The sequence below is a fragment of the Lates calcarifer genome, linkage group LG17, assembly GCF_001640805.2.
Source record: "Lates calcarifer isolate ASB-BC8 linkage group LG17, TLL_Latcal_v3, whole genome shotgun sequence".
NCBI lineage: Eukaryota > Metazoa > Chordata > Actinopteri > Centropomidae > Lates > Lates calcarifer.
Genome location: NC_066849.1, coordinates 18,280,327 through 18,306,656, shown reverse-complemented (window position 1 = coordinate 18,306,656; position 26,330 = coordinate 18,280,327). Strand labels below are relative to the sequence as shown.

At 41.4% G+C, this 26,330-nt stretch overlaps 1 protein-coding gene across 3 annotated transcripts in view; it reads right to left on the bottom strand.

Moving 5' to 3' along the window:
- The window catches only part of arid3a (AT rich interactive domain 3A (BRIGHT-like)), a 46,924-nt gene extending 21,538 nt beyond the window's left edge, over positions 1–25,386 (bottom strand). For 2 of the 3 annotated variants that reach the window (XM_018667476.2, XM_018667477.2), the window contains exons 1-3: positions 25,112–25,386; positions 10,290–11,067; positions 9,912–10,194 (exon numbers count right to left, since the gene is read on the bottom strand). In XM_018667476.2, coding sequence (XP_018522992.1) covers positions 9,912–10,194; positions 10,290–10,630 — 624 coding nt within the window. In that variant the 5' untranslated portion in view covers positions 10,631–11,067; positions 25,112–25,386. Of the gene's footprint in view, positions 1–9,911; positions 10,195–10,289; positions 11,068–13,736; positions 14,540–25,111 lie in introns of those variants that run through there. The other variant, XM_051076991.1, reaches the window with a different exon arrangement.
- Positions 25,387–26,330: the final 944 nt, after the last annotated feature.

Here is a 26,330-nt window from a genome sequence, read left to right as displayed (position 1 = left end):
GTGTGATTTTTAAATTGCCTCCTTGTGCCTTTTATGTTCATGTGGAAAATAACTTAATGCAGTCTACTGACAGAGCTGGCAGCGGTGTGACAGTAACTGCACTGACATGTCTGACTGACATCTATAATGAATCCATCTTTGTCTCCTCTCCTCTCCACCTCGTCCTTCCCCCACTCTCCAACCAACAACCCCCCCACCCCTCCCTGCTGCACGCAATTAACAGCAACAATGGAGCCGTCCAATTGCAGATGCATTGAACTGTGTTTTATTGACAGCCAGCATCAAATACATCATAATCCTAACTGACCGGCTGACCTCGTAAATTCAACTCTCATCGACCGGGGATGGGGAGTGAGAAGCCTGCTGAGACGAATGACACCACTGAGGCTGATCCCATCTGAAGCTGCTTTATCTGCACCGAGGTGCAATCAGCCCAAAACATTAAACCAGGTGATAAGACAGTTATAAAAAGAAACTGAGAACAATACACAGGTATTTTGCATAGCGGCTGAAAAAACCACATGTTTGAATGTGTTTACGGTGGCGCAACACTAAGCAGCAGTGATTGTTTTGTTGCCTAAAATGGACTTGATTTAAGATTTCAAGAGTTTTACAACAAAATGCAATAAGAGATTTATTCTGTCCTGGTTTTTACTGAAGTTTCTCTGTCTGGTTTAGACTGAAAAACATCAAGTTCCAGGTCCAATCTGTAGAAATCCCTTTCATTTCCTGACAACATTAACTTCCCTGGTGTGGGAATACACATCTGGAAATTCAATAATGTCCCAGAAATTCAATAATCTTTGAGGACGTGCTTCCTTTATGGTGTGAGAGGTTGTAAGCGAAGCCTCGGTCCGCGAGGCAACGCAAAAAGGATTTTTATGCTTGGGTATAATTGGATATACGGTATCCCCTGCTGACATGAGAAAAAGGTGAAAACCATTTGATGAAGACAGTACATGAGTCCAGAATGAGCACTATCCCGCGCTTACATGCACTCCATTCCTGCCTGCTACTGTCAGCTGCCAAGGGCTTGTGGATTTGGATAAGAATCAGAAATAGCAGCCAGCTTTCCCAGGGCCCTGGAGAGTTTGATGTGTGTTGCTGTGAGCAATCTGTTCTAACCGCACTGCTAATGAGTACTATCATGATGACGGATGCCCAGCCTGGGAAGGGCAGAGCTGAACAGAATGAAGGAGGGGAAGTGGGTGTAGCAGCAATTTAGGATCATAAAACGATGTGTTGGAAGAGAATGCCTGAAAAAAAAAAGAAAAAAAAAGAAAAAAGAAAAATCATCCAGCTCTATCACTTATTTGATACTTAGTTCAAAACCTGTATATCTTCAAACCAGACTTTCCACAAGATGACAGAAAATGTCTGACCTAGATAAGCATCTAATGAGCATTTGTGTGAAAGCTGAAGGTATTTATTCAGCGCCACTGCAGATGAAGTGATAAGGTGTTCGTCTCAGGGCAGAAAGATGGAGACAGAGATAAAGGAGCAGCTCAAAGTTCAAAGGAAGGTCTGTAACTGTTCTTGTATACAAACAGGATGAATACAGATATTGACTCTGGCCACAGAAAGGGAAAAAAAAAGAAAAAAAGAGAGGTACTCTGCCGCACTGCTGCTCTTCAGCATGGAGCACCTTGCCGTGCAGAGGGGACAGACACGTGGCCAGACAATCACACCGTCAATCAGGGTGATGGATGGGCAGGGCGATGAGTTTAATGGTTGACAACGGTGGCCTTAAAAACATATCTGGCCCACCCAGCCCAGCGGAGGGCAGATATCTGCCCATGTGGCTCGTCAAGAGGCCGAGATGTTGTGGCCACGTGGCCGATCCCGCCCCAATCAATAGGTGGAGGGGTGGCAGTTTGACCTCAGGCAACCCCTGGGTTTGTCCTTTGCATGGAGCTGCAGTCTTCAAATTCTGATCTGGGATACTTGGCAGCACAAAATGATGGTACCCTGAGGGTTTTTTTTGTTTGTTGTAAACAAAGTGAAGTTTACATTTACCGGCGAGCATTTGCAGAGCTGGCTTTTGGAAAAATGTGAAACCCACAATGTTCATATCCATGTTTGTGGAGATGCTTGTATACATCCTGCTTACATAGGCAGTTACAGACCACTCCTCTGAACCTTTTTCATGCCGTTTCCTCCACCAACTGTCAGTAAGCGAGATAGATACAGATACAGCACCTTTAAACAACTGACAATTACCCTGACTCTACCTCAGCCCATTTCAGTCAAAACATAGGAGTTTATATAGTGATAAAAATGTACAGCTTCACATATTTCATTTTGATATTTACTTCCTTTCAATCACACTAAACATGTATCCTTTCAACATAAAAGCCTTTAATCTTATTTTATGTGATTTTTTCTTGTCATAGCAGGTAAACCAGCCTGGTCACTGATCCAGCTTTCACTATACCAGAGCCCTGGAATCAAAATGTAATAAAGCCGTTATCAGTTCTTAGTGACACCCACACTTTTCTTGCTACGACTTGTCAAAACATCTAAAGTCTATTACAGTTCATATGTTCACATGATGTCAGATGTAAGTTCAGAATAACTATTTGTATCTGTAGTGTGAACAGAACCTGACAGGTCAGGGCTCTTGCTGTGCTCACACAATTAACAAAAAGATCAGCTATTATCACACAGCCTCAAAGATTATGGATCAAAGCACTAATAGGGTCTTTTATGCCACAGTGTCAGAGGTGTGTGCCCCAGCTCTGCATAACATTCAAGCTATTGGCCGTGTATCCACCTTTCAAAACATGATTCCCCTCGCGTCCGTCGCCATCCAGCCCATTTTCATTTCACACCGGGACAAAGAGCGACAACTCAGACCTTGAAAAATGTGCATCTTAAGTATCTTTATCTATGTTTGACCTATTTCTTAATTGATTCTTTGAAGAATGAAAGCTTTCAACACACACAACCTTTTCAGAGGCATCTGAAGGTGAAAGCGCACACGCTCTGCTTTTGTTCGAATGAATGTCTTCCACTATGTCGCCGTATGAAAAGATGTCAGCTAGGGTTTTGTTTGTTGCCAACCATTCAGCGCAGATCCACGCTCAGCTTGTAGTTTATTAGGTTTATCCCCGACTAAAACTAATGCAGTCTAATTCAAAAGTTCTGCTATAAATCCTGCTTTCGTGATGGTTTAAATGTTCAGTTTTTAGAGAAACTGTTATAGAGAGGCATAGTTTGTGGTGCTAATGAGGTGTTTCTGTTATTTAGCCTGCCCTCAATGATGTCACTTGTCACTATAACACAATACAATTCAACAGCACACTAAACTGCAGCCTCCAATATGACCAGTAGTTATACTGAGACACAAGGCTAAAATGAAGAGTTCTTGATGCAAGGACAAAAAGGGAACAAAGAAATGAAGTAGCACTCACTTATTTCCTTTAGAAAGGAAGAAGGAGGAGATCAAAAATAAGATTCACACACAACGGTGGCAAAGACAATAAAGGATGTGGGGCATTTGTGCGAGTCTCCAGAGCTCACAGCAATCATTTCCTCATTCTATATTAAGGCACAGACACATTAAAGTCAGGAGGAAGCTCGAGGGAGTAACCCATCAGGGAATGTGCCAAAATAAAATGAATTTTGTTCAAATAAAGCACAACAGTCAACTGAAAAAAGACAGGGCGAAAGAGCTAGCCTCAGCCTTTACGCAATCTTTGTTTACATTCCTGCCTCAACCCCCCTCTCCTCCTCCATATTGAGCGGCTGCCAATTTCCAGAATCCCCATGGCTACACAGTTTCTGACATCAGCTACTCGCTGCATACTGGGGCGTTGGACATGATTCAAATGCTCTGCAGTGCTTCACAGTCAAAATGATCATGTACTAAGCACTCTACTTGGCAGTGGTTCAAAGCCCAACACCAACTGACTGACTTTTTCCTGTTCCCCCAGTCACACCTACCCTTTCCCCTCCTGCGCTGTTCCTCCTCCTCTCAACAGGAAGACTTTCAGAGGCCTTCCCATGCTGCCTCTGCCTTTGTTTTTGTTGCCTTTTGTTTTCATGACATGAACGGGGCCCATTAACCCCTCGTTTTCTTTTCTCACAGATCACTGCTCACAGCGGTTTCTACAGGCACAGCTTAATGAATTAAATAAATTAAAGTCCCCCGTGCTGATTAATTCAACCCCTGTACACTAAAGTAAAAAAAACAACAACTTCTTTCTTGTGCTTTACAAAGCTTCAAATAGTTTGTTGCTCTGGAGTTAAAATGCTCTGAAACAATGCACAGCTTGACACGGTTTCACAACTGTAATTATCAGTTTGTTAAAAGCAAAAGGGCAGTTTTGGGATCCACAAGAAACTGTAATTTAACCTGAATTAATATAATTTTAACTACCATTTCGCTGCATAACTCCCAGGTTTGTAGAGAGAGTGGGTGCATAAAACAGTCATGAACAATTAGGAATTTGTCAGATCAACGGACAAATCTTCAGCTGTGAAAATGCACAAGTTCATATAAAACCAAAAACAAACTTAATTTAACCTGTTCCTACAACTCTTGGGCAGATCAAAAGGCCTCAACGTAACTACAGTGGAATATAAACCCAACAAGCACTTATCAGACAGCTGTATCAGCAGAAACCTGAAGGGCAATCCCAATAAGTGTCGCTCCCAATTGGCTCACATTCGAGCTACACTTCCTGTAGTCACTAACAGCCCCCTCCCCCTCACTCCCAGTGTGTGTGTGTGTGTGAGTCTGAGCAATTTAATGTTTAATGCAAACTCCCCTCCATTCACCCTGATCATGGTGAGTGCCATGAATTTTTAAAGACATCCTTACTTTACTGTCCATCTGGGCTCCATCTGCCCAGCTGCTGGTGTTTAAAGCAGACAGAGACACAGGAGAGGAGACTTCAAAGGCCCTGCATGGCCTCTGGACGATTTCTGGGCCTGAGGAGGATATTGTTTATAAAGAGGGGGCAGGGGAGCGGGGGTCAGTTATATGAGATTTATACCATAGCATTGAGGAGACTACGCATTAATGGAATCGGACAGTACAGCCACAAACATCTCTTGGACAAAGGCAAAGGAGTGCAGTGTCTCTGGAGGAATGAAACAGAGTAATCAAATATTAAGCCAGCAGGAAGCTGACGAGTTTATCTAGATAGCTATTAGCTAACAAAGCTAATGTGGGTCACATAAAATGGCTGGATTTGTGGTTGGTATCTTTATAATGGAATCATCACTGGAATTCTTGATACTACTGAAGGACTCTAAACGTAAAGCATGTTCACAATTATCCACAAATAATCAATATTAAGTGCCATAGCTACTATTGATAACTAGCTCATTTCCACATCATAAGTGACGTCAAGGCCTACAGATGTGAGTGTGAACAGTTTTCACTGAAGAATAAAGCTTTTTACACTAAAATGACACTTGGTAGAGCGCATACCTCTGTCAAGGCCAAACAGTCCTGTTCTGCCTGGCTCTTATAATAGAGAAAAAAAATGGTCCATACATTATTTCCGATAAAAACTTGACACTTGAAAATGTCCTGTCTTCCAAAGTTAAGAGAAAATTCCTGGATCTGCACCAAAACGTAACAGGTTTTTCCTATTCCACCAATTTTGGTTTAAATCGGTTCAGTACTTTTTAGGTAATCCTGCTGACAAATAAATAAACACATGTCAGAGTATAACCTCACTGGTGGAGGTGACTACAGTATCTGCACAGCTAAGGATGAGAAGATATACATATTTTTCAATTCCTCAGGAAAGTGTCTTGGTTATTAATATTATCCAGACTGTCTTGCATTTTGTTCAAACAAAAATTACTATTTATACTATTTCAACACCGGATCTATTCAAAGATCAAATATTAGCTGAGTGACTCAATAAATGCAGCCAGCATTTGACTGGTGGCTGATGGGAACAGATGCATGTAAGCCTATATGACGGTACACGTATATTAACTTTAAAAGGAGCGTAAACGTTTCCTCTAAATAAAATTGCAGCGTGTGATGCAAGGAGTGATATTGATATGGATATTTTGACGGGCAGACATATGGAGGGGAGCTTATGGTATGGTATCACTGAAATAACTCAGTTGAAATGGCACTCCACCAGCAACGCAAATCAGCTTCAATGACAAAATTATGCCAGCAATGTGGTATAATTTGATATCTGTATAAATCCTTGGCCTTTATTTAATTCTGCTGCTCTCTGCCACAGCCAGATATGACACTGCTGGCAAAGTGCCTTGAATAGTTTGATTAATTCACTTAAAACCACAGCGTAATCACACATCCGAACAGACAGCAGCTCCTGGCTTGATTTAGTGTGACCTTTCAGCTGAGAGTGGGGAGAGGAGGAATGTAGTTTGGGCTTTGGCTGATATATCTTGACCACGACTCAAACTCAAAACTCAAACTCAAAGTAAAGGTTTCAACCTCACCTACATGGCACCTTAAATCTGGATAGGTGTGAGGAACTGACATTTGACGTAATCAGGGACTTTTCTTGATGTTATTTTACTGGACACCATTCACTGGACCCAATCTTTGGGCTTATTTTACTGTTCTTCTTTAACTGGATTCACTACATTAGCACTGGTCCTGTTAGAGGCCTGTTAGAAGCGTGTACTTTGTATTACCACTACTACTGCTCGCTTTTTAAACTGCACCTATTGAATTCCCAGTCACATGAGCAGGGGGATTTCTCTCTTTGAATCTCCTCTCCTATTGTTTTTTTATGGAGAGGTTTACCTTGGGCTGTGTCAGGAGCCCCTGCTGTTATGGTGCCATGTTCACACACTGCACATGTTATTGGGCGATACAGAACAAATGTGACATAAACATAAAGAGAGAGAAAAGGACAGTTTTCAGTTTGGAAGAGCTCCAACTGCTGCAGACTGATAGAGGCACACAAGGTTTCTGCTGAGGATCTGGGGTTCCTAGTGGCCACATTATCACCCTCCCTCAGGCACATTCCAACAGCCTCCACCCACCTGCCCAAAATAAACTGTACAGCCTTAACCCCTTCCTCCCCACCCACAGCCCTCCAAAACACACAACCTGCACACGATTAAACTCAAGAACTTGTGCATGTGTAAGTTACACTGTGTCTCAAAATGAGAATCTTTTTTTTTTTTTTTCACTCAGACTCGAGATCCTGATTTTCTCTCAAGATCCTTAGTCACACAGACTGTGTGTGACATGCACAAACCATATCCCCGTATTAAGGGGTCTGCTTTTAATGTGTTTGATCCATTATTATACCCAACCTTTCTTATTCCCCCAAACAGCTAAGACCCCCCTTCAGTGAAAAAGAAAATCAGTCTGTAGTCCCGGACTTTAATGATAAATTCAATACTAATAAAAATGGACTTAACCATAATCTGCTCTGGCATCAAAATTACGCAAGTTTCATATTTCTACTTTAACTACAGCTGCTCAGCACTAAATGTTAATGTATAAGATCAAACAGATATATGAGGGCCTTCAAGAGCATTTGTTTAATATAGCATCAGTTCCTTGTTTTGCACAGAGACGACGAGACCCATATCTTTATCAAAGTCATAACCTCTGAAGTCAGTTTTTTTTTCCAATGAGAGCTTGCCAGGTTTTGCAGTGAACTGGATGAATCTACATTTATTGATGCCTGTGTGGTCAGGTGAGAGGGGTTTTTAGGTGAAGCAGATTTAACCTTCATAGATTTTATAGATTACGTTTTTGGTGATGTTTCACATGGCAACACAAATTCATAGTGGTACATTTGCTTGCTCTTAAATATGCTTTTTTATTTTTTGTATAGGCTTCTGTGACTGCTGTGAAAACTCAAATGCGCTCAAACCCCCACTGTTACAGATACTGCTGTATGATTCAACATTTTACAATTCTTAAACTCTTAATCAAGCAAAGAGGAAATTGAGAGTTTGCTCTGAAAATGCAGATTTAACTACTGTCTCCTTTTGAAATAACAAGGAGAAACCACAAATGACTGGTTCAGGAGAGAAAAGAAGAAGCCGAGTAAAATCCGCACACACCAAATATAAATTAAGGCTGAAATCACTGAGTTTGATTTGCATGGGGTTAGAATTACCAAGGGACAGACTGTGCTCATCACAGCAAGTCGTCATTTTTACGTTACACACTGCAGACGCTGCAGATTTACTGAGGATTATGATCACAGGCCATAGCTACAATTATTACTAATCACTGTAATCATCCCAGAGCCAAATTAGTCCTATGTGAATGATACACTGGACGAAAATCTTAGATTCATAATATGTTAAAATGAAGACAGTTTTAAAGGACGGCACGCAGTCTGGTCTCCCCCTCCTCTCTCCATGGTCTCCATAGTAGGAGGAGTTTGACATTGTGTGGGTGTGACATATGTTTAAATTAACAATGGATTGGGTAACAGTATCTTAACAGCCAAGATACTGGCTGTCTCGATACATGGCTGCAGTAAATTCATGCTTGCTTGATCCACTGCTGACTAACACGTTGTGATAAAAATGTCCCGCATTTCCTACCTGACGCATGAAAACCACTGCTGAGAGTATCAATTCTAGTCATTCACACAAAGCTTTACGGAGGGAGGGGTGGACTAGAGACGCAGAGTATAGGTTTTAGGGAAGTTATATTCCCTATGCTCTGTAATTACAAGAAATGGACCTTAAATTACAGAATCTATGGTTAGGGTTAAAAATAAAGCACATGTAAACCGGGTGCAGCACGCAGAAGTTAATTCACCTCAGATAAACCAAAAGCATCAATAAAAATGTCTGAAATCTTCTCCTAAATTCCTAAACCAGGTTTCTGTTTTTAAAGACTTTAGTAATGTCTGCTCTGACAAAAGACAAGCTGCTGCTCAAACTATCAAACTCGTTTTTCAGTTTGAAATATCGCTATAGGCCATGAGTGTGTTTGCATTTCAGTACTGGCCTCCATTAAGTCATATAGGCTGCAATTGCATGAAATGGTGGCTTAATAAAAGTAATGCAGCAGTATGAGTAGACAAATAATTTCAATGATACTAAACCTGCAGAAAAAGTCACTCTTCCTCTTTTACATCTCTTTTTGAAGAGGGTTTTCTGTATTGGTTCAATTTCCTAAAACAGAGCTTTTTCATCTCACTTCACACTGACTAATTTGTAGAATTATCTATGTACACTACAGAAAACACTCTTGGAGTCTTTTTATCCACAGCAGCCCTCCATCTAAACTTAGCTGTTGACAGATTTAAGTCTCCTCACGTAAACAGCCCCGTCTTATTCTACTGAGGCCTCTCTCGTAACATCCAGCCCACTAGCATGTTTACAGTAAACGCCAGCATGGTGAAGCTGTTAAAATGCACCCCAACCTCTCCTCCTCAGCTCACAGTCCTATTCATGACAGGAAGCTGTCTTTTTTTGGGGGCTACAGTTGTTGCAAATGCCAAATCTTACCGGGCATTAAGCTGCTGCACCAGAAAATCACTAACCAGAACCTTTAAGACATGTACCCTGCCACAATGTCAGGTGGCAAAGACAAACTTTAAAGCCTCAGCTTAGGGCTTATCAACATTTGGCCGGCGGCTGGTGTTAATTTCCCACCCCGGTCGGATTACTTCATGTGCTGCTGAGAAAGTGACATGCTGTTTTGATGTGAGTGGTGCGAAGGCCAGATGTGGCTCCCTGGTGAACAAATGACTTGACGTTATTTTAGGGATTTAGCTGAGATGACTTTCCAGAGTGATGACGTGAGGAAAATTATCTTCCGTCTCTAATTTACTTAACCAATAGTTGAGTAAATTTACTCAACCAATAGTTGAGTAAATTAGAGACACAAAGAGTCGTAGCTGCAAATTCTGACATGACTGAATCTCCAGTAGCAACATTTGTTTAAATGCACAACAGAAGAGCACACTAACTGATCCTACCTGTCTGAACTGCTCCTCATAGGTCCATTCTCCGTGGTCCTGCCCACCCAGGTGGCTGTGCGTGGCGAGGGGAGGCAGGATAGCTACGCGGGGCTCCTGGTCGACACTGGGGCGGGCCTTCAGCAGCTGGGAGTGAGGGTGGAGCTGTCGGTGGGGCAACAGGAGAATGCCTTTCCCAGGGGCCACAGCATCATGGCCTGTTGGCAGACCTTCCTCTGCCAGGTCATCATCAAAGTCTTCTTCCATCTCGCCTTCGAAGTCCTCCTCATCCCATTTCTGTTTGCTGCGTGTGTTACAAACAGGATAATATTGTTTAAAATACATTGTGGCAAATGACTGAAGCTTTAGGACAATTTGACGAAAGATATTCAGACTTACATCTGCTCTTCCTCATCTGACCCCATCATGTCCTTGTATTGCTCCTCCCCTTCTTCGTTGTCATCGTCATCACCTTCCTCCTCGCCGCCGCTGCTGCGTTCCGACATCGGGCTGTCCGACACCCTCTGCAGCCCAGCGGCCGCTGCTCGCATGGCTGCCAGTGCCACAATCTGGGCCTGCTCTGCCTCAGGGGCTGGGCTCCCCATCGGCTCATCCCCCCCTCCTCCACCTGCGCGGATTTGAGTGTGCTGGGCAGCAGCTTGCTGCTGTAGCTGCTGCTCCATCAGCAGTTTGGCCCTCTGCTGCCTGTGCAGGTTCTCCATGACGGCCTGCAGCTTCATCTCCAGGGAAAGCGGCACGGCGTTCAGCTGCCTTCCTTCCCCTCCCTCCCCCGCTGAAGGAACACCAGTCGGGGGTCAGTCAGTGGGGACAACAGTCAATCCTTCTGCCCAGGGAGCGAGCAACTACCAGCAGCGTCTGTGAGGAAGCAGCTAGCAGCTGGCTGGAGGTTTGGTGGTTATTGTTATGTGGAAATGTGGGTCCTTGAGAAGAAGTGGAAGGTGGAGGAGGAATGGGGGGCAGTCAGAGCTCTGAGACATGCAGTCAGAGGTCGGCTGCACTTCTGGAGACAGAGGCCTCTCTCTTGTCTCAATGGTTTTTCCTGCAGTTAGGGGGAAACCAAAGGCAGCAGCAGTGCTGAGTGGCACAGCGTTCAGTGAGGCACGAGCAGTGAAAGCAAAGGTGGGAGTACAAGGGATCGGTGACAGACTACAAAGACCTGAGGGACAGAAAGAAAAACAGCGTGTCAGACTGCTACTTCCTCACTGTCTGTTAACACCGGTACCTTCAGCTGAAGCGCGACAGCTTTTTGTTGTGGCAGCAACAAAACTGTGAAACAACTTTCATCAAAGCATCAAATCAGAAAAATATGTTTCTGTTGTTTAAAATACAACTTTCCATTCACTGGCCTTTCACTACAGTGGACATCTGCTCTGATCTGATTTGAAGCTATAAAGTAAGAATGGGTAAAAACCACATTTAACATTGTGCATGTTGTAATTTTGTTCAGTATTGCAGTGGTTACATTTCCCTGTTTTGCAACTTTAGAGATAAAGTTAATGGATGATACTGCAAGAAAAGGTCCAACATTATTTGAGGAAGTTGATCAATCAGAATCATGACTATCAAATGCCTGACTGGAGTCTTCTCAAAAACTTCTGTGAGTTGCAGAAGAGCAGAAACTACAGGGATGACTACAGGGCTGCCCTGTCAACTCAAAACACAAGTAAAGAGACTGAGAAGGAAATGCCCAATATCACACACAAAAATGCAAATTTCAGTTTAGATTTCATGTTAAGAATAACTAGCGGTCAGAGTTTGTGTCCGCTGTGTAACGTGCAGGGTTACTCACACAAACACAGACCAGGCACGCTGCTCATGTAGGACAAAATGTTTTAACCTCAACAACAAGAGGAAGTGAAATCACAGGAAGAACCGTCACTTTCTTCACCTGGTTGGCTAGCAGCCAAGACGAATCTGAGCCCACCAGCATATGAGTCAACGTTGTTTGTTAAAACACACAAAATTAATATTCAGAGGTGCAACCATTCTGAGGTATGACTAGTGTGTTTTTCCCCTCATTACAATGTTTTATTGCAAGAAAGAAACACACAGTGGGGAGTTTTTTTTCTGCAACTTCTGTAGGAGGTGATGGTTCTCTCTACATACCTGTTCCCAAAAGTGCTCAGGTATGCAAAGCAGTCTCAGTTAAAAGAAATAAGCTTTGACACTCTGCAGGCAAAAATGTTTGTTCACTCGTTGCCAACAACCTACACCCCCGAGGGAGAGTAACTGTCTATCCTGGCTCCTCTCTGTTTACTTAAAATGTGTTCATAAAGTTAAGATGTCAGGGTTTGGGGAGGCTGGGGCTCTGATCAGTCGGGCAGAGATAAGAGCAGCACATCATCACGTGTCAACAGCACGTGGGGAAATTAAATTTGAGTGCAGGTGCTGGATATGTCTGAGTACCAGTCATGACAGGAGGCAACGGTGACTGTATGCCACCACTCATTCAGCTAAACTGACTAATACATGAACAGACAGACCTGTGTAACCACCACCTGCCCTGATCTTGTACTTTCAGAAAATACAGGTTTCACAATGAACTTCTACATTGCGTACAGACTGGATGAATGCATGAATGATGTTCATTGGAGGTGAAACAATAAATCGTTTGAGTCATTTTTTAAAGGTTCAAAGTTTGTTTTTCTTTTTTTTTAGGTCCTCAGTCATTTGAATCTGTCAACTTGAGCTTTTGAAATTATTTTCTGATACTTTATATGCTAATCAATTAGTCCAAGAAATAATCAGCAGATTAATCAATAATTGCAGCCCTAGTTCATATATGACTTACAGTTATAAAAACATGCATTTCCACCAATTTATACTGAACTAAACTTCTAAAAGACACTATTACCTGAATCTTTATTATACTGACACTACAACAATATTTACCCCCTTTGGTCAACCACTCATACCTGTTTCATATGTGATTATTTTAGAGATACAGAACATTTTTTCTCATGTATCACTTGAGCATTTTATATTGCACTTAGACTTTTAAAGGATGAAAAAAAAAAAATTAAAGGTGTTTCACCCACATTTTCAATAAATGCCAGAGTGAAAAATGAAACAGCAGAGCCATGAAGCACCTAACACTCATCCAAAAGGACAAGGTTTGGTCTACAGCAATCATTGCTTAGAATATACTGTACCTCATTAATTACAGTGCAATGAGGATATTACTAGAGGAGACAATTTTTCTAGGGAGAGTAGAGAAAGAGGGGTGTTTTTCTTCTGCATGTGGCTCACTGGAATTAATATAATTATGGCGTAGGCACATTCTGAGCACAAAAGAAGTAGTAATAGTATTTATATTCCAGGACCAAGGTCTTTCCACAAGCTATGAAATTAAGTTTAGCCTCCATTCTCAGGAAAACAGGACTGTTTTTCATATCTAATGTTTATATAGTCATGCATACGTAATGAGAGGAGACAACACCCACAAACATTCTTCTTGTTACTGTGGAAGCAGACGCTGGTTTCATGTGTTTCTCAATCTAAAGCATGAAATCCAAATGGAAAATAACAACAGCTTGCGCAGCATTACATGAATGTGACTCAGCTTTACACAATATCTTTAATCTCAAAATGTGTTACGAATTGTGGCACATCAGCTGTGTAAATGCACCTATTTCTCATGGAGGAAAATGATTAAAAAAAAATACATTTAACTGAGGTCAAAGATTTCCAGGGGGCTCTTTTTACACTGAGCAGTAAAAGTAGGTTCTGCTGTTGCTGTTTTAAAGAAGTGAATTAATTTGTAAGAAACATTACGGAAAAGCTGATTAAGCTCTTAAAAGGTGTTACAAGAAGTACAGTGTGTACCTGTGATCAAAAAGAGTCATCATGATGAAGCCTGGATGATCATCTGAGATGCAGTTTGAAGAAAAACAAGAAGATAAATTGCCCTCAGTCTTCGTATTCCTCAACTACACGCCCAACAAGTAGCTATTAGCATGCAGCTGACACCCTGCAGCTCCTCACTGCAGCACTCAACTGGTCAAATGGCTGAGCTATAAAATTTTCTTCAAAAGTACTAAGTTCTGCCACAAGCAAGAAGAGTCTAAAGACCCAGTTAGCTAAAAATAAAAGTTGAGAAGCAAAATGTTGCTATCTATAAATCCTGTCTGTCAAGCAACAGTCATTCTGCAGAAGTTTCTACTACAGCATGAACAGGAAAAAAATATTTCAGTCACCCTATACTATGGCTGTATGTTAAGAGAAATGTTGCGCAAGGAAACAAGAGCTGTGAAACTTGTGTTTCTTCAGTGGGTGAAGGAAGTGACAACTGACGGAGCAGATGTAGCGAGGCAGCCGACAGATATTCAATATTGATTCACTGCATTCTCCAACAGGCGATAGAGGCACAACTGAACGGCTGCAGTTGTCAGACGGGAGAATAGCACCAGTATAAGCAGGATTAAAACATCCTACCTATCTGGATCTGGTCTGACTGAGACAACTTGTCTCTGTTTCATGTTCTGGGCTCAATGTGAAAAGATAGCAAGAATCACTGGTGGAACCTCTGGACTATCCAGTTGCAATTAATGACTTTAAGTGCATGTTTGCACACTGTTATTTACACTATTTGTTACCCAACATGTCATGTCTGCAAATGAGCACAATCTATGTTTCCAGTTTGAGGCAAAAACAATACCGCCTCTGATACAGTGTCTCTCAGTTTGTCATATATGTAATTTCAAAGACAGAAGTGACTACAACAAAGCTGTTCTGATGACTCTTCCTGTGCAGAGGGAAGCAGAAGTGGTCGCTCTGTTACATGCCACTGCTGATCACAAGCATCATGATTTCCTACATGCAAGATGGTGCAAATTACATTGCGCCACTACATATGTTCTTCCCCGCTTCCCCAAATGATGAAGCAACGTAAGATAATTATAAAAGCTTTTTATGTGACAGTGATAATAATCAGGCAACATGACAGAAACACACGAAAACATGGCAAAAAAACAGAGTCAGATGTTTTCTATGTGTGTTCATGCATCCTGCCTGAAAGGGGGGGGGGGTAACCTCCTGTGGGTGCCTGAGCCTTGTCTAGCTGCTTTCAGTTATGTTTGACCAAAACCAAAAAGTCTAACCAACCACTACAGCAGCTGATCTCACCCTGTCTCGATACTGGTCAGGGCGCAGAGCCTTACTGGTTTATATTACAAGCCAGACACTGATTTACACAAGGATTTAGGGTATAAACAGTTCTTTAGGAAGCTGGTGGAACTATGCTAACCCCTCTCTGAGTCCAACCCTGCTGTGCAAAATGGCTAGAGGCTGCCTTTGGTATCTTATTCTCACAGATTACGAATAACCAGACCTTGGCCGGAGTGATAAGGCATTTAACATCTAGACCATAACTCGCAGTGAAACCGAGCAGTCTCAGTGGACAGGGGCCGAATCCCCTTAAAAACCCCTGCTGGGGCTCCTTTACGCTGTAGCAGCCGTGGGAAACCACCTCAGTACATTGGGTAATTTCTTTACATTTCTTTACATCGACCCCATGGGACAGTAAGTAGCTATTATTTAGAAGTCCTGTCCTGCTTTGTTCAAAAACCGTTGCATAGCTGACAAATTCTGAGAGGAAGTTGCTCTCTATGGCCAGGGGGTAAACAGGTTTCACGGCCTGACTGCAGTCCTTTTTCTTCCAAAAAATGCTGTCGAAACTAAATTACAGAAACCAACTTGCTTCATGGTTTTGCTCCATCGCTGGTCAACATTTACCATATATCTGTGCAGCTGAAGTAAAGGTCATTGGAACAGCAGGGGAAATATTTAAGAGACTAATTGACGGCTTCCTCCACAATTTATTGCCAGAGCTTTATGAAGGGTTTCTGAATGCATTAGTCTGCCTCCCAATCAATACGACTACCTGGCACTTTGTGTTTGCCAAGGACCAAAGGACAAATGTAAATCCTGCTGTGATGGCTGACATATGTTGATTTTCTTTTGAGGGAAACCGTCTGTTTCAGTGACTATGAAGGCCACTCGCAAATAGCAGTATTTGGTTAAAAGCGTCACCTATCTGATTGCCGTTAACTGCTCCACCTCAACACTGACTGTGTCAGTCTGTTTGCTGATGTCTGTCTTCCACCTTCATATTTCCGCTCCCTGGCACTTTTATTACTTAAATTTGCATTTTACAACAGACCTGGGGGGTACACAGGATTTGCTCTTTCCCTTATAGAGATATTGCCACATATTGCTTTTACGCAACATAAAAGACAATCCCTCAAATTGCACAGCTGACGATAAAGACCCTTAGGGCTCATTTAACACCTTAATTGGCTAAAGAGAGGCTGGCCTGCTGGGATTGGCAGCAGGAGCCCATGTGGGGGTCAAAGGCGGGGAGGAGCAAAGTGGACAGAAACTTTGACAGTTGGCTGAATGAAGGATAAAGAAGAAACGATGAGAGCTAATGGGTTAATCCTCTTTTTTCTTTTCTTTTTTTTAAACCCACATTTGAGAGGTGGAAGATTGCAAGGTCGGAGCAAACAGGACAGAGTGATAAGAACAAGAGCTAAGGGTCTAATTCCAACAAGATAAAGAGACCCACACCGCCTCACATACATGCACATATATACATACATGTATACATGAGACACGTAGCCTATTAATGTTCACCAGAGGGAGAATCAAAGCTCTCTAATGCTACAAAAGTAAGAGGGCCAAGTTTCAGATGATAAAATGATTCACTGCTGATATAGTTCACACATGCTACTTCTAACATGTGTGCTACAAACTAGTTTTGATATGTGCAGTGAAAAGATGGAGCTCTCATAGAGCTATACAGACATAAACATCTGCGTTTTTCCTCAGTAGGTGGTTTTGTTTTCATGTGCCAACATCAGTGCAGATACATATCTTGCATTTCAAGATTTGAATTCAAAGTCTTTATTTCCTTTTATGTACTGAAACAGCAAACCATCTTTTGCCTGACAAAGCCAAGTGGTTGGGTGAGGTCTTGTGAGACTTGAAACTGGGTATTAAAATGAATGTCTGTTCTGCTTGACTGGAAAATCAGAGCAAACCAGATTCTTAAAGTGGTAATCCACGAGATTTATAGTTTTTTTTCCCATCTCCATCTCTCTGCTCTCTGTAAAGTGCTCTTCGCTGGTGTTTCTGCCCTTCACTCTCCAAGGATCACATGTAAATCAGTGTGGGTGGTACTGCAATGTCTCCCTTGGATTTCTGATGCATTTTGAGTTTCTGTAGGTGGTACTTTCTGTTCTGTACTTTCTTTATCAAATTAGCTATCACGCTGATTCTCATGCTACACCTGCCATGAACAAGACTCTATCAAACCTGACTAGACAGAGGTCTGTTGTCGGATTTTATCATGTCATACACCATGTATCAGTACGTACTATACTGCTGTTGTAGTAAAACAGGCTTTGTGCTGATGTTATCAACATACATTCCTGGACAAATACTACACAAGACCAGAGGAATTTTTCCACTTTGTTCAACTTATATAAGTTTAAAATTATAATACATACAAAGTTGTCTCCTACACTCTAAAAATCTGTGAGCTGTAAAATATTGTGTTTAAATCTGCCACTGTAGAATAAAAGATATTTACATCCCCAGGGAGAAAATACATGACCACACATTTCCTACTTCAAACTATTTAAGTCAATCTCTGTTTACATATGTTTACATACATTTACAAAGTCAGACGTATGATTGCTTTAACATGTATTTTAGTCTGTTTCTGTAGTATCACATAATAGCCAGGAAGCAACTTAAGGTCTAGTCTGTTTGCTTTATTCAAAGACATTAACTTAACAAATACAAATCTGTATTTGTTAAGTTAACAGCTTTGACTTCTTCTCTGAAGATGAGTTTCTTATCCGTATTAGTAGGCTACTAATAAATCTGAAAGGGATGATACAAACAGTACGAGGGGTTCATGTTATGAAAATTCAAGGAATATCAAAGGAATTTTGACTGAAACATGCCACCACTATTAATAAATAAATTAAATTTAAATTAATAAAAAACTAAATTCAAGTGGTATTAAATCTAATTTGGATGCTTGATAAAGAACATTTATCTTGTTTGTTTATAGCCCTCACTCATCATGTAAACACTGGTTAGGTCAGACCATAAAAGAGTTAGCAGCCAAACAGGAGCCATTCATAATCATTTCACCATAAAAAAAGGGGGGGATAAAAACAAGAAGTCGGTCAGCGGTGCTGGTCTTGATTATGCGACCCTCTCTCACATTCCTAGCACTATTACCTCGCAAGGCAATAACACAGGCTCCATTGAGCCCTGCTGCACCAACAACAAGATCATTGAGGAAGTGTCGCACAGGCTGGTCACGCACTTTCCACTGACCTCTTCCCCGCGAGCCGAAGCGATGCAGCGAGCCAAATCTGATTAGCTCCAGCTATGCCATAAATTAAGTGGGCATATAGCAAAAATAATCCACTGATCCACTTCTCAGCAGGGAAATCTGTAGTTATCTATCAAGCAACAGGATTCAGCTGCGCAGCCGAGCAAAGGCTTAAAGTGATAAAATGTTGAACCACAACCCGAAAGATTTAATGTTTGCTGTAATAACTTTAACTGGATTCAAGTGTTTGCAGGCTGTTTGTTTTTTGTTTTTTTTAAACTGGGAAATAAGAAAAGGAAAGTGAAGAAAAGTCTTTAGTGTTTCCCTGCAGGTGTTCATATCTTTCATGTATTTATTTGGCTGGTGCTCTTCTTTAAAGAAGTTTAAACACAGTGCATGTTAGATAAAGTTAGATAAAGCTAAATTTCCTCTATTAACAACATTATTAGAAAGCAGCATTAAGCAGAGAGATAGTGGAGATTCAGACAGTGCTGCTGGTCGATGACGATCAACATCTTAAGGGCTTTTCGACTCTGAAAATAGGGCAACAGTGGGGGAAACACTGTTAAAAAAACAGAACAATTAATCACCTTTGTTCTTCACTCTTTAACGGTCAAACACTGTGTGGAACAAACTATTCCCATGTGGGTTGAAAATATCATATATTTATATATCTGAAACACGTGTTATGTGAAGACAGAAAAACCCACAGACACTGTGTGGATGTCTAACCACAGGAAAAGTCATCAGACAAATGGTTCAAATGAAAGGTCTCTGCTGATTCTGCTGAAATGTCTGCAGGCGTTTATGTCCACTGCCTCACTGGTGGATATTGACCTCGCCATGTTACAACCCCTACCTACAGCTTCACGTGGAGAGTGCAGTTATTATGAGAGCAAACATAAATCTTGTGTGATGACAGCTCTGGCGGAGAAGCACAGGTGAACACAGTCGCTACTAAAGTAAAACAATGGCACTGCATGTCAGTTTTGCTTATGATTAACTCTTCTGTTTGAACAGTTGTATTTATTTTTTTGTTACTTTTGTGCCGTTCAGACAGCGCTTTATGGACAGAATCTTGACATAAGTGGGAAAACCTAAGCTTGACAAAAATAGAAGGGTGCAGGGCTATTTTACTGGATTGCATTACAGCAGTCACTGTGTCCATTACCTACACATTTCTATTCATTCCTATATTGCTAAGTTTGCCAGCTTCCTATTAATGTAACAAGTCACTTTTACCAGAAAACCATGGGATGGCTCCATAGGGGAAACGCATTTCTTTAACTGCTCTGGGTAAATGTAGTTTTAAGGCTTGTATGCTACTTTGAAAACCTCCACAGCTCATCTAAATTTCTACTTGGTGTGTCTTCATGTTGAATGTGAAGTGCAGAAAATAACCCACTGAGTCAAATTCCTGTGTTAAACATGACTTTACCATAAAAAGTGAGGATTTAGGAGGCTGCATGTTGCTGCTTGTAGAGCTCAGTGCATTTGCTATTGCAACTTTAGACTGATGGTATGATGACAGTTCCTTTAGTGCAGAAGGGGGGGGGGTGTGCATTTCCATTGAATGGCACGTACGTCCCAAACTGGATTAACTTGTCGGTTTATATGGTGACTGTGTGGTCACGTCATTGCATTGTGATCTTTAACAATCAAGTCTTTTGTCTGCACAGAGGCGATTGGATGAGTGAAAAATCTTAGATAAAGAGCTCGTGTGTGTTGTACATGGAGACATCCAGAACAAAAATTGTCACTTGTGCACTAAATGTGGGTTATAGTTTCATGTGTTTTTAGCTCTGCCTGATAAAACCTGGCTGCTATATCTGCTCACGGGGGACACGTATCTTTTGGCAATGACTCTGATTAAATTAGCTCTTGATTGCCTGGGAAGGCTGCCAGCACCAGCAGCCGCGAATATGAAACACAAATGTTTTCAGGTTTGATGGACGTGTCAGCATGTTGCAGCTGTGTGCTGGTATCCAGGCAGACAAGTACCAGGATAGATCACGGTGGCTGGTACAGGATCCCAGTGACTGAATACACAAAGCCTGCAACTGTCCTAAGTGTCCTAAGTGCAGGGCATCCCAAAAGCTCAGACCCTTCCTTCGTCTGCTTTCTGCCTGCGTCACCGTCAGCCCTGCTGGGATTCCCCCTGTGGCTCCAGCCCAAGCAGTGAAGTAACTTGTGAGTTTTTTTCCCCGCATTTTTTGGCAGGATAACAAAGTTAAAGCCCCACGTGCTGCGCAGGCCCTTCAGAAATGTAGCTTTTGGCACAGGAACAGCTGAAAGCCAGCCAAGCCACGCTGTTTCCCACTTCTGTAATGGCAGGAAAACTTGCGGTGTGCAGACAGCAGTTGCATTCACAGTGATACAATTCACGCTGATATTTACAGGTGGGTTATTACTGAAACCTTCGAGTGACACAATAAGCCCACACCCTTAAGCCTTGGAGGAGATTTGAATGCAGTAACAACATAAAAGCAGCCTTTATAACCCTGTAGAGGATTATGGTTAGACAATAAGAAAACAAACAGGCGTCAGACCTGTTTGTCTTGTCTGTGCATGTTTGTCTGTCATTAATTTACAGCCACTAACCAGTTTAGTGGCCAACTGCCAGCGACTGCCGCTTAGTCAGCCATGATGCTCGAAGGCAAACTGAGCAAGCTTATTTGCATGTTACACTTACTCCCTCCAAATGTTCTTCAAATACCTTTGGGCTGATACCAGACATCTATGATGACAGGAAGCTGTGTGGATTTATGCTTGTAAACCTCTGAATGGAAACACAGTCCGCCTTGCGTTGTCATACGTACATTCAACAAACTTACAAAAAACACAAAAAATGCTGAGGTGTGAATGTACTAAACAAGCTGAACTCCGGCTCTGAACATGACTAATGCACAGGTCTGTGTGTGAAACCCGAGTTGGTTTCAATACAGATCACAGCCAACACTTGTTTAGAGAAGAGGCCATGGGGACCAGTTTGCATGCAGTCTGGGGGGAACCAAGACGATACAACACCAGAACAACAAGACAGAAAGAAGACACAGTGCTATTTAAACCCATGAGAAAAAGTGACAGATACATGTGTTAACTGCAGCAAGACAGACATCAAGCTATCATGAAAAGTGCACCTCTGATATGATCACAATTTCTCACTGGCTGGAAAAGCTGGAGCACCACACTGGGGCTGAAAATACCTAATTTCTTTTCAGTTAATTTAGCTTCTAAATTGTCAGAAAATGGTGCAAAAGATCCAAATCCAAGATTCAAAATCTTCCAAATCCCAAGAATAACTACCTCAAATTCCTTCTTTCAGCCGACCAACAGTCAAAAACAAAAAGATATTCAGCAAAGCAGCAAAACCTCACAGTGGAGAAGCGTTAACCAGTGAGCGCTGGGCATTTTCTCTCGATAAATGACTGATGATGATCAATTGAATGAGTTGATTTTATTACAGCACTTCATTATTTAGTTAAGATTTCTCTCTAGTAATGTCAGCTGAAACAGGCTTGTCTTCCATGAAGAAAACTCTTTTCTTGGGGCAATACTTCCGACTTTTGGTACTTTAAATATTGACATATTCACATTGACAACAGCTTCTTTCTAAAGTTATCAATATTGACAATCTAAAATGTTTGCAAGCACTACTGATGCTTGTAATGAGGTGACCAAGTGGTAGGTAGATGTTCATCGCTTTAGAAACATGCTTTACATAAAGAATGCAGCTTTTTAGCCTGGAAGGACACAACAATCAAGCTATATCGTGATAGTTTAATGACCAAAAACCACTATTTCAACATGTCCCTCTGACGGGAAATGACAGTCAGTTCTTCAAATCAAAAGCAAAAACAAGCACCTATATGTACATTCAGTTTCACAACAAGGGGTATTGCTCATTAGGGCTGGTCTACATTATGCAAAAGCAAGTGGAGGCCTTTTAAGACCTGAACTTGATCGCCAGCCATACGTTTCTAATCCACAATGGGCCAATTACAGTGTAAACACCCCCCACCCCACTCACTGGCTGCAGCGGTATTTCTCCCCATTGGAAACACTGAGCTGGTGCAGCTGGCTGGTGTCGGTCAGAGGAAACCATATGCCAGATTGGTCCAAACAGATTAGTGTGGCAATTTCTAGGCAAGCCTCTAAGGTGATTGGAGGATGGTGGGGTGCAGGGTGTGATAAGGGGCCTGGAAATCTCCCTTAAGAATTGCAATGCTTAATAATCACATTGAGAAGCTGCAGATGGCAAGTTCCCAACTTTAACATGTCACACTTTCTTCCCAACAAGTCTAAGAAGTTAGACACACTTGACATGGAAGACAGTGCATAAGAAACCTGGAGCAGTAAATCCTAACCAGTTTGCAACAGGTGGCTGGCGCTTAAGCCAGACAGGAAAGCCTCTTTTTAAATTCAATAAAATTTAAGTTAACTCACACTTGGTGAAAAAGACTCCCTCTGCTTCCCTCTTCATCCTGTCATTCAGATTTTGGTTCAGGTTTTCAGGTTTCAAAATCTCATTTCCTCATCGATTTGTGATGTTACAGAGAACCGCAAATGTCTGTCCAAGACCTAAATAAGCTTTCTTCATGCCAAGAACATTTCACAACTATGTTCCTGTCATCGCAGTTAGACAGTACCATGAAGATCTGCCAAGATTTTGTATTCTAGTAACCAAATTTTGTTGGTTGTGTCTTTAAATTGGACTTTACACCACCAAATGTTAGTATTCTTCATTTTACCAAAGGTTTTCTGGGCATGGTGGAAAAGCCTCTTGAAACCACATTTAGATGAGACCCTGGACAATGAAAATCTCCACATAAGGCAAAGTGTTAAACCAATGGTGTAATATATGTTGTCATTAAAAACAAAGCACTATAATTGGCTTTAAAATCAAACCAGCTTCCTGTGCCTGTCCTCCCCCACCCTTACTACTTGGTGAGAAACTACAGCATCAACCACAAACCAAATGCTAGACAAATGCTAGTTTTGGTTGTGGCTGCGAGGTTTGTCATAAGCAGCCAGACTCCTGAAAAATACAGTACAAAGAAGAGCTTTTTTTTTTTTAATCCACTCGGGATGAAAAGTTTTAATGTCCACTGACGTCATAGAGAGAAATACACAGCTCATTACATACAGTGGATTTTCCCACCACTCTTCTGAAGGCATCTCATTGTGTCCATATCACTCCCCTGACATGCTGGACTTGTCTTGTGGATGTTTTGACTCGACTTGTCTTGATCTCAGCCTGTAACAGATGCTGACAGACGCTTTCATCCACCTACTACACCTCTGTTCTGCACTTCCACAGAACAATTTAAGGGATTTCACCTGTGAGAAACTCACAAAGCCCCAGAACTTCTGTGAAATCATATCAGTTCAGTGATAAAGGAAGGCAGATCTGCACAGGTCTGTGTTGATCCTTGAGAGTTATTTTCTTTAAATACATGTCAACTGTTAAATGCGCATTTTTCCCTTGGGCAGAAATGAACTTTGCTCTGATTTTGGTCTTCTCTTTAAACCTGGTCTGCAAAAAGCTATTTTACCGCAACATTACAACATCATTACCACTCTGTTTCTGGTGTTTCACGTGAGTGCAGCTGCAACTAATGATTATCCTCATTATCAATTAGTCTGCTGATTATTTTCTCCATTAATTTCTTGGTCAAAAGATTTGTCAACACACCAGAAAATAAATAGCCATCCCAGTTTCTCAGAGTCCAAGGTGATGGCTTCAGAGGTCTTGTTTTGTGTAGCCAACAGTTTTAAACCCACTGTTATAGATAAGATATAGGGACAGATAGGACAGCTTTTTTATTTGAAAAATGACTTAACTTTTATCAAAATCGATTATTTTTTTTCTACTGTTTGAAGCGATTAGTCAATTAATCATTGTAGCTTTAAGCTGAGAGGCAAAAAAACAACCACCTTAAATTCATTACTAAGGGCCCCTCTGAATCAGTCTACTGTCTCTGCTTTGACCTCTAACTGGCAAATCAAGCTATCTTTAAGGCCCGGCTGTAGATGCTGTCACATTTGCTGACTTTGATATCTAACTTATAGATAGGATGTACTAGTGTTACACAATCACATAGTGGATGTTTAATGGCGTTGTAAAGGAAACTAACTCAACAGTGGGCTCAAATTGTGCAGGACGTACCCGCCACTATACCATTTTAAAATCACTTTAAATGGCAATTTTAACTGTAAATCTGCAAACTGTAAAACATTGTTTTGGTGAAAACATACATAAAATCAAGTTAAGGGCTGAAACCCGAACGTTTGCTTTTAATATACTTTGACACAAGTTAACGGCTGATACTCGAACGTCAGACGTCAATGCAGTTTTACACAAGTTAACGGTCAAAATTCACACGTTAGCTTTTAATACAGTTTAACGCTTGTGGCTGACAGTAAACACGAACGGTGCCAGCTTTTAGCATACATATTTTTCACACCATGTGTTCGCTTAAAATTCAGTTAAACAGCCGAAAGTCCCTTTTGAAAAATAAAAACCATACAAAAATCAAATAACCGACTCTTCCGTTTGATTTTTCTACAAGAAATAGTGCCAGTTCACACGGCGTAGGTTAAATTGTATTCTTGGGTGGCATATGGCTGTCGAGTCCATCCGCTACCTTAGCCATATCCTATTGATCAGGCGATGTGATAACGTATCGATAAAAATGCTGTGTCCTGTAAGTGGCGAGTAAAACAGAAGCAGCATAAAAGGAGGAAGAGATATAAACGCATATGCTTTCTAAGTATGTACACACGGAAATGAAGTAAACAAATGTATATATATACATATATATATATATATAACGAAATGTAAACTTACCACATTGGCTTCCGTTCGCTTTTTACACTCTTTGGAACCGGAAGAAACATTCCTGTTTTCCCCCGATCCAGTATCCCCCACCTCCGTTTATACACAGAGAAAAAAACGCCAAAAAGAGTAAGAGGAGAGGTGGGTCGTGCGTTTATCAGCTAGAAATAAATTGGTTTCATGTGACTGCATGATATCCACGCACTCGCCTTTTGCGTGTGATTGTGTTTTCACAGTTTGAGCGGCCGCATCGTTCAGAGACAGCCAGGCAGTCAGAGAGAGAGAGAGAGAGAGAGAGAGAGGCGTGGAGAGACTCTCCGGTCTGCACAGTCAGATCATTGGTTGACAAACAGCAATCAGATGCAAATTCCTAACCTCTGAATCAGCAGGGGCCAGCCCTCCATACACCCCCCACCCCGGAGCAGGGGATGTCGGTAAATGCAAGGGTGTGAACAGAAGTAAATACAAACCCTGCAGCAAATTTAAAAGGTTTAAGGGGGAAAAACTGAAGTAATTGTGGCACGTCCAAAAGTCTGGGGAACAAAGTCAGTAATAACCCTCATTGCTATGTCTTTCTATTCTTTATTTTCACCTAATTACTTAATGCTCTCATACATTTTAAGTTATCTTATATCCACAGTCTGGTGATATTACTTTTTTATTAATCCTATGAAAAGCAAACCAAAATAGTCCCTAAATAAAATAAATACTCACTTTTAAAGACTGGTCTATGCAGGGAATGAATGGGCATGGAGCTAAGAAATAAATCTAGAATAGTACAAGCCTTTTTTATTATGGACAACTTAAGGATTTGTCCAAATATTTACATCCAGTGAATCTGTCACTAGATCCAAACCCCCACCCTGTTCACAAACAGAGGGCAAAACGAACCAGCAAAGAAAAAAAAAAAGTTAGGGATGATATTCACAATGTTAACAGAATAAGGTGAGGGACAATAACCTCACTATAACCTACAATAACTTATATACAGGGTTTAGAGTCCATGCCCTTGATAAACGTTTCACTAGAGCTGGTCGTTTCTGTTGTACAAGATTTTCTCCAGGTGTATTATGGAAGTCATTTCATGCAGCTGCTGTTTAAAAGCAGGAGGACAAGTGGATGTCTTGTTCTCTCTGTACATTAAAAAGTGGCAGCATTGCATCTTCAGCCAATTTTCAATTAACCTCTATCTTTCTGTTATACATAAAAGAAACCATAAACATTTCAATCA